At 42.2% G+C, this 13129-nt stretch overlaps 1 protein-coding gene across 1 annotated transcript in view; it reads left to right on the forward strand.

Moving 5' to 3' along the window:
- RECK (reversion inducing cysteine rich protein with kazal motifs) overlaps positions 1–6384 on the forward strand; it is a 63821-nt gene extending 57437 nt beyond the window's left edge. The window contains exons 16-20 of the mRNA XM_011366296.2: positions 75–267; positions 1455–1665; positions 2866–2939; positions 3750–3905; positions 4797–6384. Coding sequence (XP_011364598.1) covers positions 75–267; positions 1455–1665; positions 2866–2939; positions 3750–3905; positions 4797–5018 — 856 coding nt within the window. The 3' untranslated portion in view covers positions 5019–6384. The remainder of the gene's footprint in view (positions 1–74; positions 268–1454; positions 1666–2865; positions 2940–3749; positions 3906–4796) is intronic.
- The last annotated feature ends 6745 nt before the right edge of the window (positions 6385–13129 follow it).

Consider the following 13129-nt stretch of genomic DNA (forward strand, 5'->3'; position numbering starts at 1 on the left):
CTGGGCCTTGTCAATGCTTTACCAGTCCCACCATAGTCCCTCCCGACTCATGGTGCTACATTCATGTTTTTCAGATGCATACCCAGACCACAAGTCTGCCTGACAACTTTTGATAAATTTGGATGTAGCCAATACGAGTGTTTGCCAAGACAGCTCACCTGTGACCAGGTCCGTGATCCTGTTTGTGACACAAACCACATGGAGCACAGCAATCTCTGTACTTTGTACCAGAGAGGGAAAAGCCTCTTATACAAAGGCCCATGCCAGGTACAGGTGGTTAGCTGACAAACTGAAGTTCACAGAGCATAAAATTGGTTTATGGTCTTTTACAGATGAATCAGCAGTAAGATCACTTGAGAGTCTTTTGTGAACCCTATGAAATCTAGAGAACTTAGCCCTCTACTAAAAATGAACCATCCCAAGACTGGCTTTCTCCTAACTCTGAGGGACTTCCTTGCTAGTGTGTGTATCTTTGCACATCCAATGAAAAAGCAGGAAAAGAGAGTGACTTTTTACAGCCCACTCCTAAGAAAAGAACTTAAGGAAGAATGCAAGTTAAAACAACCAAGAAAAAAGTTCTTTTCCCATTCTTCCCACTGAAGTCCCTATTGTAGTACTGAAAAGTAATAAAAAATGTCTCAAAGACAATGTCTTTTTTACATCAGTTTATCTTTTGGTCTTTTAAGGTTGTGTAATCGCTAATCTTGTTTAAAAATAAACTCAAGGACAACCCCACTGAGGCTTCCCACATGCACCACTGGTCTATGTGCTTGCCCCTTTCCTGGGAGAATCCCATCTTTGGGCCCAGCATCCTCTGCCCACAAGCAGCTAACACCTGACACAATTGCTTCTCCTTTCCTGGTCTTCATTGTTGAAAAATCCTTTCTTCAGCTTGTTTCCCTTAAACTTGTTTTCTCTCAGAGTTTGTATTCCAATTGCACTGATAACTTGCTACTCTGAATTCCCAGTCTTCTCTTCCTGCTTGTTCCCTCTTCCTGGCTATGGTTTTTCTCTCGCATATTCCTAGCCTACCTGATGGATCTAGAGTCTTCCTGCCCTCTACCTCTCCACTCTTCCTTCTCCTTGCCCCTTACCCAGTGTGAAATGGTAGAGCCTCTATATGTGCATAAAGATTGATCTTGTTTTCTTCAAACAGGCACTTCTGGAATAATAGAAATCTGAGGGAGGGGGGATTTTATCTCATATTGCTTCACTTGGATGGAGCACCCAAGTCCCGAAGAGGCTGAGAAAAGTACTCTTCATTTCATCTTGGGACAGCCTGCTTGCCCCACACCCCATGTTTAGCCTACCTCAGGAGCTTAATTAAGAGGGACCCAGAGTTTATACCTATGTCTTTTTTCCTTCCTGAAAATAGGGAGACCTACTGTGTACTCTTGGTTAGGAAAAGTACACCATAGAGGTTTCCAGGCTAACTGTGATTTATTTGCCCTCAGCCCTTCTGCAGAGCCTCAGAGCCCATCTGTGGGCACAATGGGGAGACCTACAGTAGCGTGTGTGCTGCCTACTCAGATCGTGTGGCAGTCGATTACTCCGGGCCCTGCCAGGCCGTTGGGGTCCTCTCGGAGTACAGTTCTGTCGCAGAGTGTGCTGCTGTGAAGTGTCCTTTGCTCTCAGCAGCTGAGTGCAAACCCATCATCCCGCCTGGTAGGCTGGCAATATTTGGGGTGGGGTGGGGGTGGGATTGGGAAGACTTGCTTATCTGCCTCCAGAGAGTGAGTCACTGAGGAGAAAAGAGCTGACTAGTTTATTAAAAATTTTCAAAAAGTTTTAACTCTACCTGACGCTGATTAGATGCATTACTCTGGGTCGACCTTGAAAAGCCATGGGTTACCTTAGTATCATCTGGTCCAGTGGTTTTAAAACAGTATGACAAACTTTTTTCAAGCAAAATCTTACACCAAACACCAATGTATAAACCGTTAAAGCAGTATTTAATTACTAAAATTATGGTTATTAGTTCCATTGCACAATGTTTACTTTAAAAAGTAGATATTACCATAAAGTTAATTCATAAAGAATTAGTAATTAATGAATGAATAATTGAAATAGTTTTGATGAACACAAACATTTGAAATTGAGAGAAACAGAAAATAGTTGGCCTTAGCATCTAATTGTTTTAGTTGCATATAATCACGAAAGTCTTGTTCTATACAGACTGTTATAAGCGATAACAATTTTTTAAAACAGCTTACCTTACAGTCTAATACTCTTCAGTTAAACAGAGGTGGCAGAAGAGACTTTATCTCAAGTCTGCACAGAACAGATTAGTCCGGATCTAACAAGTGTGTTCCTCATCCATAAATTCATCAAGTGTTTATTGAGCTTCCACTATATGCCAAATACTCTTCTGGGCACTGGGGACACAGCAGTGAGCAAAACAAAGCCACTTTCCTCCTGGAGACCATGATCTGATGTTTTGTTAACAGTTCAAAATAATTTGCAAAATTCAAGTAGAGTTAAACACTCATGAAATACCTGCTCCCTTGTTTTGCAGCCAGAAATCAAAGGCCCAGGAGGTCATATGCCCTGGGTCACAGAATGGGTGTTGAAGCAGAGCAGGGTTTAGACCCACGTCTTTTGAAAGGCCAGATCTCTTTGTGTGGTCTTACACCACCACACCTCACCCTGAGAAGTGGTAAAGCAGGGATGGAGGGAGGATTTGGTAAATGTATAAATTATAAGATCCAGGTTGGTCAGGGTACGATCTAAAGGGCAGTCATTAGGAAGACCAGCTATAACTCTTAGCACAAAATGAAGGGTTGATAGTGTCACCAACTATTTTGTATTCTCCTTGTTTCTAATTCTGAAATTCTGAACTCATGTAAAATGGTTTCTCTTATACAGGTGCATGTTGCCCATTATGTGCTGGGATGTTAAGAGTTTTATATGACAAAGAAAAACTGGATACTATTGCAAAGGTAAATTGGTTTACACGCTGGGTACTGTTGAAACCTTATCGATAAACTTCTCAGTAATCCTACTGAGTAGAATGTGTTGTCCCCTTTACAGATGAAGAAACTAATTTGCAGGGAAGCAACTTGCTCAGGGCCGTATAGCTCATAACCAGTAGAACTAGGATTGGAATGGAGGCTGTCAGGCTCCCGATTCTGTGCTCCTTTCCTCCACACCCTGGCTGCGTGGTGACCTTGCTCTGCACATCACAGCCTGAACCTTTCTTAGTAAAGGTACCCTCCTGGCACAGTAAGCAGAGTTAGGACTAGAGGCAAAGCTAGGCAGCCAGAGACTGGTAGATGCCCAGATGGTTTCAGGGCATCTGCCCTCACACGGTTCCCCGTCCTCCGGGGGCTGTTTCCAGAGCCAGTCACCATCCCTTGAGTGTTTTGCCCCTTTCCTTTTTCTGTACCATCACTTTTGCTGTTTGCCGTTATGAAGACAGGGCTCCTGAAATGTTACAGCCTCTAGCTCAAAAATTATCCCCATTTTGATTAAAACACCTGTATTTTTACAGGAAGACTGATTATTTCCCTATGGCCTCCAATTCAGAACAGTCACTTTTAAACACTTCTGGTGAGAGTGTTTATCTTGGCTACAAAGCTCCATGGCAGCTGATTTAGAATTCAGCTGACAGGGCCCTATTGGGGCCCTGCTCTTAAGACTTCCTTGGCCCAAAGAGCCTCCTTGACTTAGGCAAGATAGCAAGGCAGCTTAGGCAGTAATAAGGAATTTTTTTTTTTTTTTGATAATAGAATTATTGTTTCTCTTTCTAGGTAACAAACAAAAAGCCAATAACAGTTCTAGAAATACTTCAGAAAATTCGTACACATGTGTCTGTCCCACAGTGTGATGTATTTGGATATTTCAGCATTGAATCAGAAATTGTGATCCTGATCATTCCTGTCGATCATTATCCAAAAGCTTTGCAGGTGGGGTTCAGCGTACACTGTGCAGCTATCTTGTCAATTTCAAGTCTGGTGGACTTGGAAGGGGGTGGGCACAAGCCAGGTTGGGTTAGGACTAGATGGTGAGGAAGAGAAGCATTTGAGCTGGGCAGGAGAGAGAAGAGGAAGGCAGTCTCTGAGGGTCAGCGCTGCACCAGGTGAACCGAGGCCGGGTACGCATATGACAGCAAAATGCTCAGGAGTGGGAGAGGGAGAGGTTGAGAACTGTGGCTCAAAAGTGTGCACAGATGGACGGCATCTGCTCATCATACAGACGAGGCAACTGAGGCCCAGGGAGACAGGGAGTGACACAGGTCACACAGTGACAAAGGAGAATAGACTCCTGACTTCTCAGGGCTAGCTACCATTGGGAAGGAGGAGCCCACTGGAGCTGGTCTTGCGGGCCCCAGTTTTTCTTCCTCACAATACTGAGGTGAACCTCACTTGTGTAATCCCAAGTTTCAGCATCAAAATAATAGGGCTCAAGTTAAGGGGGTGATTACAAGCATCCTATAAATTGCCATCATTAGAAAGCTCATTAAGCCTAATTGCTTTCCTGAGGTGTGAATAGGCATTGAAAGTCCATTACCTATGGCTGTGTTTAACCATGTAAAGATAATGTCTAAATGTGGATAAGTAATGAAAGGATTATGGAAAAAGAAAGGGCAGTGCCATTGTGGATTGTTTCTTTTCTGATTTGATTTCCGTTGGTGCTGTTGTTATTTATGTAATAAGTTAAAACTATAATTAAATGTTACTTTGGCTAAGAAAAGGACAAAGAGAAAGCATATTCTCTATGTTGGGATATATGTGGAATTTGACCTTTTCACGGATTCTGTGGTTTTATATTAAAAGAATCTGATTTTCCTCTTCCAGATTGAGGCCTGCAATAAAGAAGCAGAGAAGATCGAATCCCTTATCAACTCGGACAGCCCTACTCTGGCGTCTCATGTCCCTCTCTCTGCCCTCATCATTTCCCAGGTTCAGGTTTCTAGCAGTGTGCCATCGGCCGGCACTGGGGCCAGACCTCCCTACCATTCTCGCCTCGTCCTCCTCAGCCTGGGCCTTGCCTTGCACATGGTCTGGACACATAACTGACCACCCATGAAAAGTGCAAACTGTCCCTCAATCTAATTTTTCTTCCTTGCGAAAGACATGCAGGACTGCTGGTTCGTAATTGAATAGGGGCCAAGTAAAAGCACTTGTCACCTCACCACACAGTATTTTTTTAATCTGCTAATATTAGTAGGGTTTTTGTTTTGTTTTTACAAATGTTAAAATACGTTCTTCCAAATACTAATGAAAAGAGGATATTTCCTTCTGGAGGAGTCACTGCCTTGCAATTTCCCTTTTGCTCATTAGATGGTTCCCTCACTCAAACATATTCAATATCACCGATTAATGTGATGGTCACTTTTTAGAAAGATAACTCATTTTTACTATGGGCTTCGTATTACAGAAACTTCATTTCAGAGTTCCTAGAAGTATTAAGGGGCCCCTAGTGTGTGTGTTTGTTTACAGATAATTATACCTACTCTGTCTAGAAGCGATGGGTCACAGTGAAGAGCCACTGCCATTAGAATATGAAATAGAGATAAAGCATCTTTGGAATTATCATGTGGATCATCAGGCAAATTTAACTTAAAAGAAATTTAATTTAGGAACCCATCTATTGTATTAAGCAAAAGCAAGCTAACTGAGTGGCACTCTGATATACTGTGATGGTCTCAGTGGTTACAAACGTGTCTGTGACTTTTGTGAAAGGGAGAAGTTATATCACATCAAAACATCTTGCATTGTGCATCTTTATATTAACCAGATATATATTCGGTATTCATCCGAGTTAAAATCAACCTTTAAACCAATTGCTGCTACTGATATAATTGCCAAAAAGTGAAATAATTAGTAGTTCATGTAAATAATACATGATTTTTCTATTTTATTATGAAGAAGGTGAATAGCCATATTTGTAAAGTGACAATCATGTGTTTTAACCCAGTACTTTCCGTTCATGAAGATACATTTGCTTTTTGTGACATGCACATTGTAGATAAGTGTTCTGTCTGACTTTCTTTTCTGATACAGAATTATAAAGAGTATGGTTTATATATTTAAAAATGTCAATCTAAGTATTAAAATGTTTGCATGTTGTCTAAGAAATTGAATACTTTGAATGTGTTTTCACAGTTTGAAATAAGCTATTCAGTATAATACTTCTTGTTCGTATGCACCTAAACTTAGATTTTACATGAAGTATTTTTTTCAGTATTATATGTACCCTCTGAAATATATAAGAATATGCTTATTAAACCAAAATGTTGTTTAAAAGTGAGCACTTAAGCTTTCAGAATATCTCAATGTTGATGTAGCATGTTTGTTGCAATTCCTTTGTCTATATAAATGTCTTCAATGCAATATACTGGAAAGCTTTTCTATTTTAATAAAAATAATTTTTATATGGTTATGTGTACTTCCAGGCAATGTGGACATCTAAAATGAAACCACTGCTCATTCTTGGGTCTTGTGTCCTTTGCTCTGGAATAGGAAGTTACGGGAGTGCTATTATTCCAAGCCAAGGGCCCTGGGAAAGTGGGGCAGCTGGAACAGAGCTGGTCAGACCAGACCCAGGCATGACCAGAGGATAGGTGGTGGCAGATGCCAAGTACAAAGACCTCAGCTTTAGACCTTCAGGACCAAGAAAGCTTCGGGCCCTCCAAGACCCAGGAAGCCTTGGGCATGATATTCCAGCTCCAGGGTATCTCCTAGGGCAGTGACAACTTTGGACTGTGGAGACAGAGTGCCTGTTGATCAGAGCCTGAGAGGGTCTATCAGTTAGCCGAATTTAAGGCCCCAAAACCTCCATGGATGACGACAGCAGAGGCTCCCATCTTGCTCCCATCACATGTCCACTGTGGGGCAGCTGCACTTCTTTTCCGCATCATCTTCGCTCCAGGACCCATTCTGGCGTCCTCACAAAGGGGAAGGGAGAGACCCAGAGAACCACGACTGGCCCATTGGTCCCTGCTCAGAAGTGACACTGTCATTTCTTCCAATTCAACTTGTGCACCCAGCAACGCCTGACCCTCAGGCTGAGCACACACCCAGAGGCGTTGTACCCATCAGCCACCAGAGCCTCATAACAACCAATGGGGTGCTTTGTGCGACCAATCTATTGAAAAAGGGGATTTTCCAAAGTGACTGAAAATAAAATAATTGTATCTAAAGCAAAAGTGGCAACAAAGAGCAGAGACTGTAACGGATGAGTGCAGAAAATTAAAATCAGTTAATGCAAAAAGGCCAACCTGCGGAGGACTCTGCTTGCCTCCTGGATGCCTCCCTCCACAGCCAGCTGTATCAGGGAGCTTCCCAAGGGCTCCAGGACAGAGGACGCAGGCTTAAGACTCGACTGTACTGATGGTCTCTCCTACGTCATTTTTCTGTAGGCCAGGGACAGCAATGCATGTCACTCATGCCACCAAGTCTTCATTTTATGTCCATGGTAAAGAGATCACAGCTCTGTCCTCATGGTCGCCTGGAGGCTGTCTCAGCTCCAAGCTGAGCTTCAAGCACAGTATTCTAAGCAAGAAGAAAGGGGATGAGAGCCACGGGCCTTCTCCTTCTACTGCCAGTGCCTCTTATGAGTAAGAAAGATATTTCTCAGAAATCCCTTACCAGTCATCTCTTGTATCTCCTTGGCCAGGATCAGGTTGTATTCCCACCTTTAGACCAATTACAGGCCGAGGGGAGCAAGATGGCCATAGCTGGCTAGTCAGACACTGCAGACACTGCTGCCCAAACCAAATCAAGGTTCAAGAAGGCAAGTAAGAATGCCAAGGCCACCAATAGCATCTTCCTTAAGAAAAAACAGGGAGACCACCTAAGAAGACCAGGTGCTATAGGCGTAAGAAATAGAAAATAAGGGATTGTAAACTGACATGTTCCTTGCAATCTGTGAGGTCAACCGAGGGTTGCCTCACCTAAAATAAAATTAAAAAAAAAAGAAACGGTTTTTTGCAGTCTCAAGTTAGAGTATAAATATGAAAACAGTTTTATTTTACCAATAACTGTCCCCAATTGTGCTAGATGGACCCCTGTTTCTAACTAGGTAGTGAAACCCCGTAGCAAGATCTCTGTTTGATTCCATAACTTTAGTACTTTCTTCCAGTTATTTAAATTTCATTTCTCAGGTCTCTTTCCTGGTTGTTTTAAAACTTCATTCCCATATCCAGTGCAAAGGCCTCTTCTGCCTTCACCAGCTGAGGCTAGATGAGTGGCTAATTGTTTAGAGTAGAGGAGGATAGAAGGTGTGGTCTCTTTGCCCCAAACATAGGCAAGGCTCACTTCTCAGCAAGTCGGTGAGCTCGGCATGGTATCACTTGGCAGCAGCCAACAGCAGTCACTAGGATGTCTTTGATACAAGCTGTGGGGCATTCATTTCTAGTGTGAAAGGCTGCCAACTAAGCCCCTGTGTGGCGTTGTCCTCAGTTATGGGTTTGCCTGTACAAGACAGGAGCAGGTGATATGATTGCACAGCCAACATGCCACAGGAGGTATGATGAGGAAGAAAGTCTTACAAGGGGAAGACAGAAGGCTTCTTAGGGTTTGATTTGAGCTGGGCCTGGGAGAAACAGGAAGGCCCTGCCAGATGGCTTTGAGGAGAGGCATTCTGAGCATAGAGTCCAGCCCAAGCAAAGGTACAGAAGCAAGAGCGTCTAGGTCCTCAGTGGTGGAACAGTGGAGCTGGCAAGTTGGGAAAGGGTAGTGAGGGGAGGTATAGGAAAGATTGGATGTGCCAGCCTTGAATGCCAGGCCACAGTGGCATCTAAAGCCTCTGCCCTTCTCTCCCGGCTGTACTGACTGATCTGAATCACCCAGGTGTGCCTGGAACTATGTGCATCAAACTTCAATGTCACAAAGACCTTCAAGATCATCCACCAACCTCGCTATCAGGCTGTGCTTCCTTTCCCTCTGTCCTGTGAATATCTTGGGCTCTATCGAAGAAATATTAACTGAGCCAGGCTGAGTGCCAGGCTTCCCCTGGGCTTGGTCCCCTCCCTCCAGGTTCAGCCTGGGTCTGTTTCAGCTCCATCATGGGAAGAAAGTTACACCTGCCACCAACACAGATTTTGACCTTGACAAAAAATCCATAGGAAACATTTTATTTTTCTTCATATGATTTCATGGTTTTCCTTCAGTCCTGGCTGGTGGGAGTCAAACCCACACACTCCCATAGAGGGTTTTCTATTTCTCAAAGGGAACTTCCTCTCTCCCAGTTGCCAAAGGGGCTTGGGTTGTGTACTTTGCCAGCTGAGGGAAAGGGAAAGCAGAGAGATCATTCCTAGGGAAATTTCTCTCCCAAATCCACCAGTTTTGGAGGTAGGGGTGGTTTCCACTTTGTACATAGAGGGAAACAGGCCCAGAGAGCAGAAGTACTAGTCCAAGTTCCCGCAGGGAGTTAGGGCAAAGCCAAGGCCCAAAACCTGGTCTGGACTTTACCTGGCACAAAGCAGCTAGGCAGGATTAATGATTCTCAGGGCTGGAGCCAGCCATGCGAGAGAGCTCTCTGAAGGTGAGCACAAGGGGTGGGCAGAGTGGAATAGGTTCAAGGTCAGACCGACAAGGCTTGCTAGGTTGGGTCTGACTATCAGGACCAAGGAGCAACTGGAATTATAAAAGTAACAGACACAGCTATCCAGCACTGTCTACGTATTTTCACCTTGTTCTCTCACTGGCCGAGAGCAAATCTGTGCACACAGAGAACAATTGCAAAGTCTAAAGTCAAATTCTCAGGAAGTTAGGCTGGTGGGGGGTAAGGTAAGCAGGAAGCCTTCACATGGGGAAGCAAGTTAACACCCTTGCCACAGCTCCACCCACTCTTTTATTTTTCTGAAATTGTATTGTTTTCTCACCATAAAAATAACATGTACATTCCCCCAAATACCTGGAAATATAAACAAAGGAAAAAGTCAGTCACACTACACCTTCCTCTCTCTGGACTCTACCAATGAGTGCAGAATCTTTCTAGAGCCTTCTCTGTATCAAGTTGGGGCAGGGTCTCTCCTCTGCCCACATGGGAGCAGAGGTGGTTATCTTGCTGCGCTGTGAGGGAAAATTCAGGAACATGGTTTCATATCTGGGATGGCATCTGCTGGTTAACACTTCCACAGGTGGAAGCCCCATCTTAGCCAGGACCCCACCAGGTAAGCAGGTGAAATATCACCTCACCTGTTCTCCGCAGACCAATCTCCCACTGGACTTGGCTGGAGATGTGAGCAGTTGCTTTCCTGAACAGTCAGGTAAGTGTTTACGTTGTTCGGGGCTCAGCAGGAAAATAGATGACTCACCCAAATTAGGATAATTTGAGGAAGGCTTAATAATGGGACTAATTACACAGGTGTGGCAGGTGTAAGAAACCACAGGGAGAATGCAGGGCATGTGCTGTAACACGGGGAGGCCAGCACCTCTAAGTCCAAAATGATGAGGTGGTCTCCAGAACCTAACGAGAGCACTGCATGGAGCAGGCATGTCCTCCCTCCCTCCCTTGGGTCTCCTCCCATTTCTGAACCCAGTTGGAAACCAGAGGACAAGGGAGCCTGTTGCGGTAACTATGCAGGTCAGCATTCTGGGCAAAGAGCAGGGCGGAGAGTCATTTTAGGGAAGGAAATGGAGCAAAAAGAAGATACCAGCACAGCGGGCCAGCACAGCATTGCCAAGTAAGAGGACCAAGGAGATGTGACCGGATCTGCCAGTCATTCCAGCGCACCGCCCAAGATGGGGAAGGCCTCTTGCTTTAAACTTTTGGAGGTGTTCTACTGAACGCTCCTTCCTCCTGACCTCACTAGGCCTTCTCAGTTCCTCTCTATCTTCTCTCTCAGTCCTTCCGCACACCCACATTTTCCAGAGTCTCTTCCTTGCACCCTGAAAACCTCCAACCCTCCAAACCTAGAAAGGAGTCCAGGCCCTCTGCCCCTTCTTGAGTCACACAAACATGGCCCTCAAGCTACAGTCCTTTAGACTAGAGCAGAAGTACAGGCTGCACTAATTTGGCCCATGGCAGAAACTTCTTTCTGACCGGGCTTTGCTGGCTCTGAAGTGGAAGACCAGACTCTGGCCCAAGAGTGGCAAAGGTGGGCACTATGGATCCAGTTCACTTTCCCATCAGCAAGGAGCAGCCGCACCAAGAGCAGCACCCCTCATCACAGCGAGTGTTCATTTTCTTTCTAAAATGGCCCAGGCTGTCACATGTGAGTAAAGGATATATAATCTTTATAATAGAATGAATTTGGTCATGTGTCTAGTGAAGTAAGTCTATACCTGGGTGCTTTTAAAATGACTTGCTGCTATTGTTGCTATTTCCTCAATGATATATTTTAACAGCTTATTGATGCTATGTAAAAAAAAAAAAACTATTGACTTTTTAAAATATTTTTCTTGGACCTGGTTATCATTAAAATTTTTTTACATTAATTTAATAGATTTTCTTAGGTTTTTCCAGGGAGGAGCCATAATGAAAACTATGCTTTTCCTTTTCCAATATTTATACTTCTTATCTCTTTTCGTTGTCCTGCTATTGGCTAAAACTCCCAGAGCAATGTTGAATAACAATGGTGATAGCGAGAAACCTTGTTATGCTCTTGATTTTAATGGCATTGTCCCATTTTACTGTTAAGCATGACATGTTTAAGTATAACATGTTTTACTGTCATACTTTTATTCTGCTAAGGGAAAATTAAAAAAATTTTTTAACAGTAATGGATATTGAATTGTATCAAAGATATTTTTGGCATTCACTTACATTATATTTTCCTTTGGCTTATTAATATTATAAGTTGTGAATACATTTCTTAATATTAAGCCATCCTTTATACCTTTGAAATAAATTTTATTTGGCTGTGATGTGTCATTCAAATAATACACTGCTAGATTCAATTTGTTTGATATTTTATTTAGGATTTTGGTATTTATATTCATAAATGATGTTGCACTATGGTTTTTGTATTTGCAATATTTTTCAGGTTTTGGAATCAAGATCATTCTAGCTTCATGAAATGAACAGGGGAAGTTTTCTACACTTTAGGACACGTAAGTAGTAACAGAATCATCTGTCTCTCAAAGGTCTGATAGAAGTTGCCTGCAACCCTACTGGGTCTAACTCTATTGAAGTAAGCAGTGATATTTTCCTTTTTTTTTCTAATGGTTATTTGGTTCATTGAGAATTTTTTCTCATCTTAAATAAGTCTTAGTAATTTCTGTTTTCCTAGAAAATTGCCCAATTCAGAAAAATTACTAGTGGAGAGTTGTAAATATTTTTCTGAACACTCCTAAAAAGAGATTACATCCCCTTTTTAATTACTAATGTGGTACTTTTGAGTTTTCTCTCCTTTTAGACATTTTTTATTAATTTGATTTTCTAGAGATTTATCTATTTGTCTTCCAGTTCTAGGATGTATTTTTCAATTCTGCTTTTTTTCGTTTTCTAATATATAATTTTCTGTTTTTAATCTATATTAACTTCTTTGTTTAAATAATATTTAAACACTTTATTATGGGAAATTTCAAATCTGCAGATAGTTTTAAAATGAAAATTCATATACTTACCCGCTAGAGTCTACGATTAACATTTTGCTGTTTGTTTTATTGCTTTTGTCTCTCTTCTTCTATCCATTCATCTTATTTTATATGTGTTTCAAAGTAAGTTGAATTCATTTTTTTATGCATTTCATAGTAAATTGTAAACATCAATACATTTCACCCCTAAACACTTTAGCATCCCTTCGTTAACTAGAGTTTGATATTTGTATATGATTTTTTAATTTATGTTTCGTAATTTGTCTAGCTCCTTAAGTCCAACACTTAGTTTGTTTTTCTCTTTTTAAATAAGTAGTATAATAAAATTTAAGATATATTGACTATCAATCGTGTTTCAGACCATTTTAAGGGCATCTTTTTTAAGTCAAAGATCAGGGGAGAGTCTTTTCTCTCCAGACCCCAAATTAGGCAATAGATTATTTTTATTATAAGCCAATAAACGTAAGGTTCAGAATGCTAAGATACATGTCTTAGTCAGTTTGGGTTACTATTAAAAACACCATAGACTGGGTGGTTTATAAATAACAGGAATTTATTTCTCACAGTTCTGGAGTCTAGAAGTCTGAGATCAGAGTGCCAGCACGGTCGAGTTCTGGTTGAGAGCCCTCTTCCGGGTTGCC

This window comes from Pteropus vampyrus, unplaced genomic scaffold (assembly GCF_000151845.1).
Source record: "Pteropus vampyrus isolate Shadow unplaced genomic scaffold, Pvam_2.0 Scaffold123, whole genome shotgun sequence".
Classification (NCBI taxonomy): domain Eukaryota; kingdom Metazoa; phylum Chordata; class Mammalia; order Chiroptera; family Pteropodidae; genus Pteropus; species Pteropus vampyrus.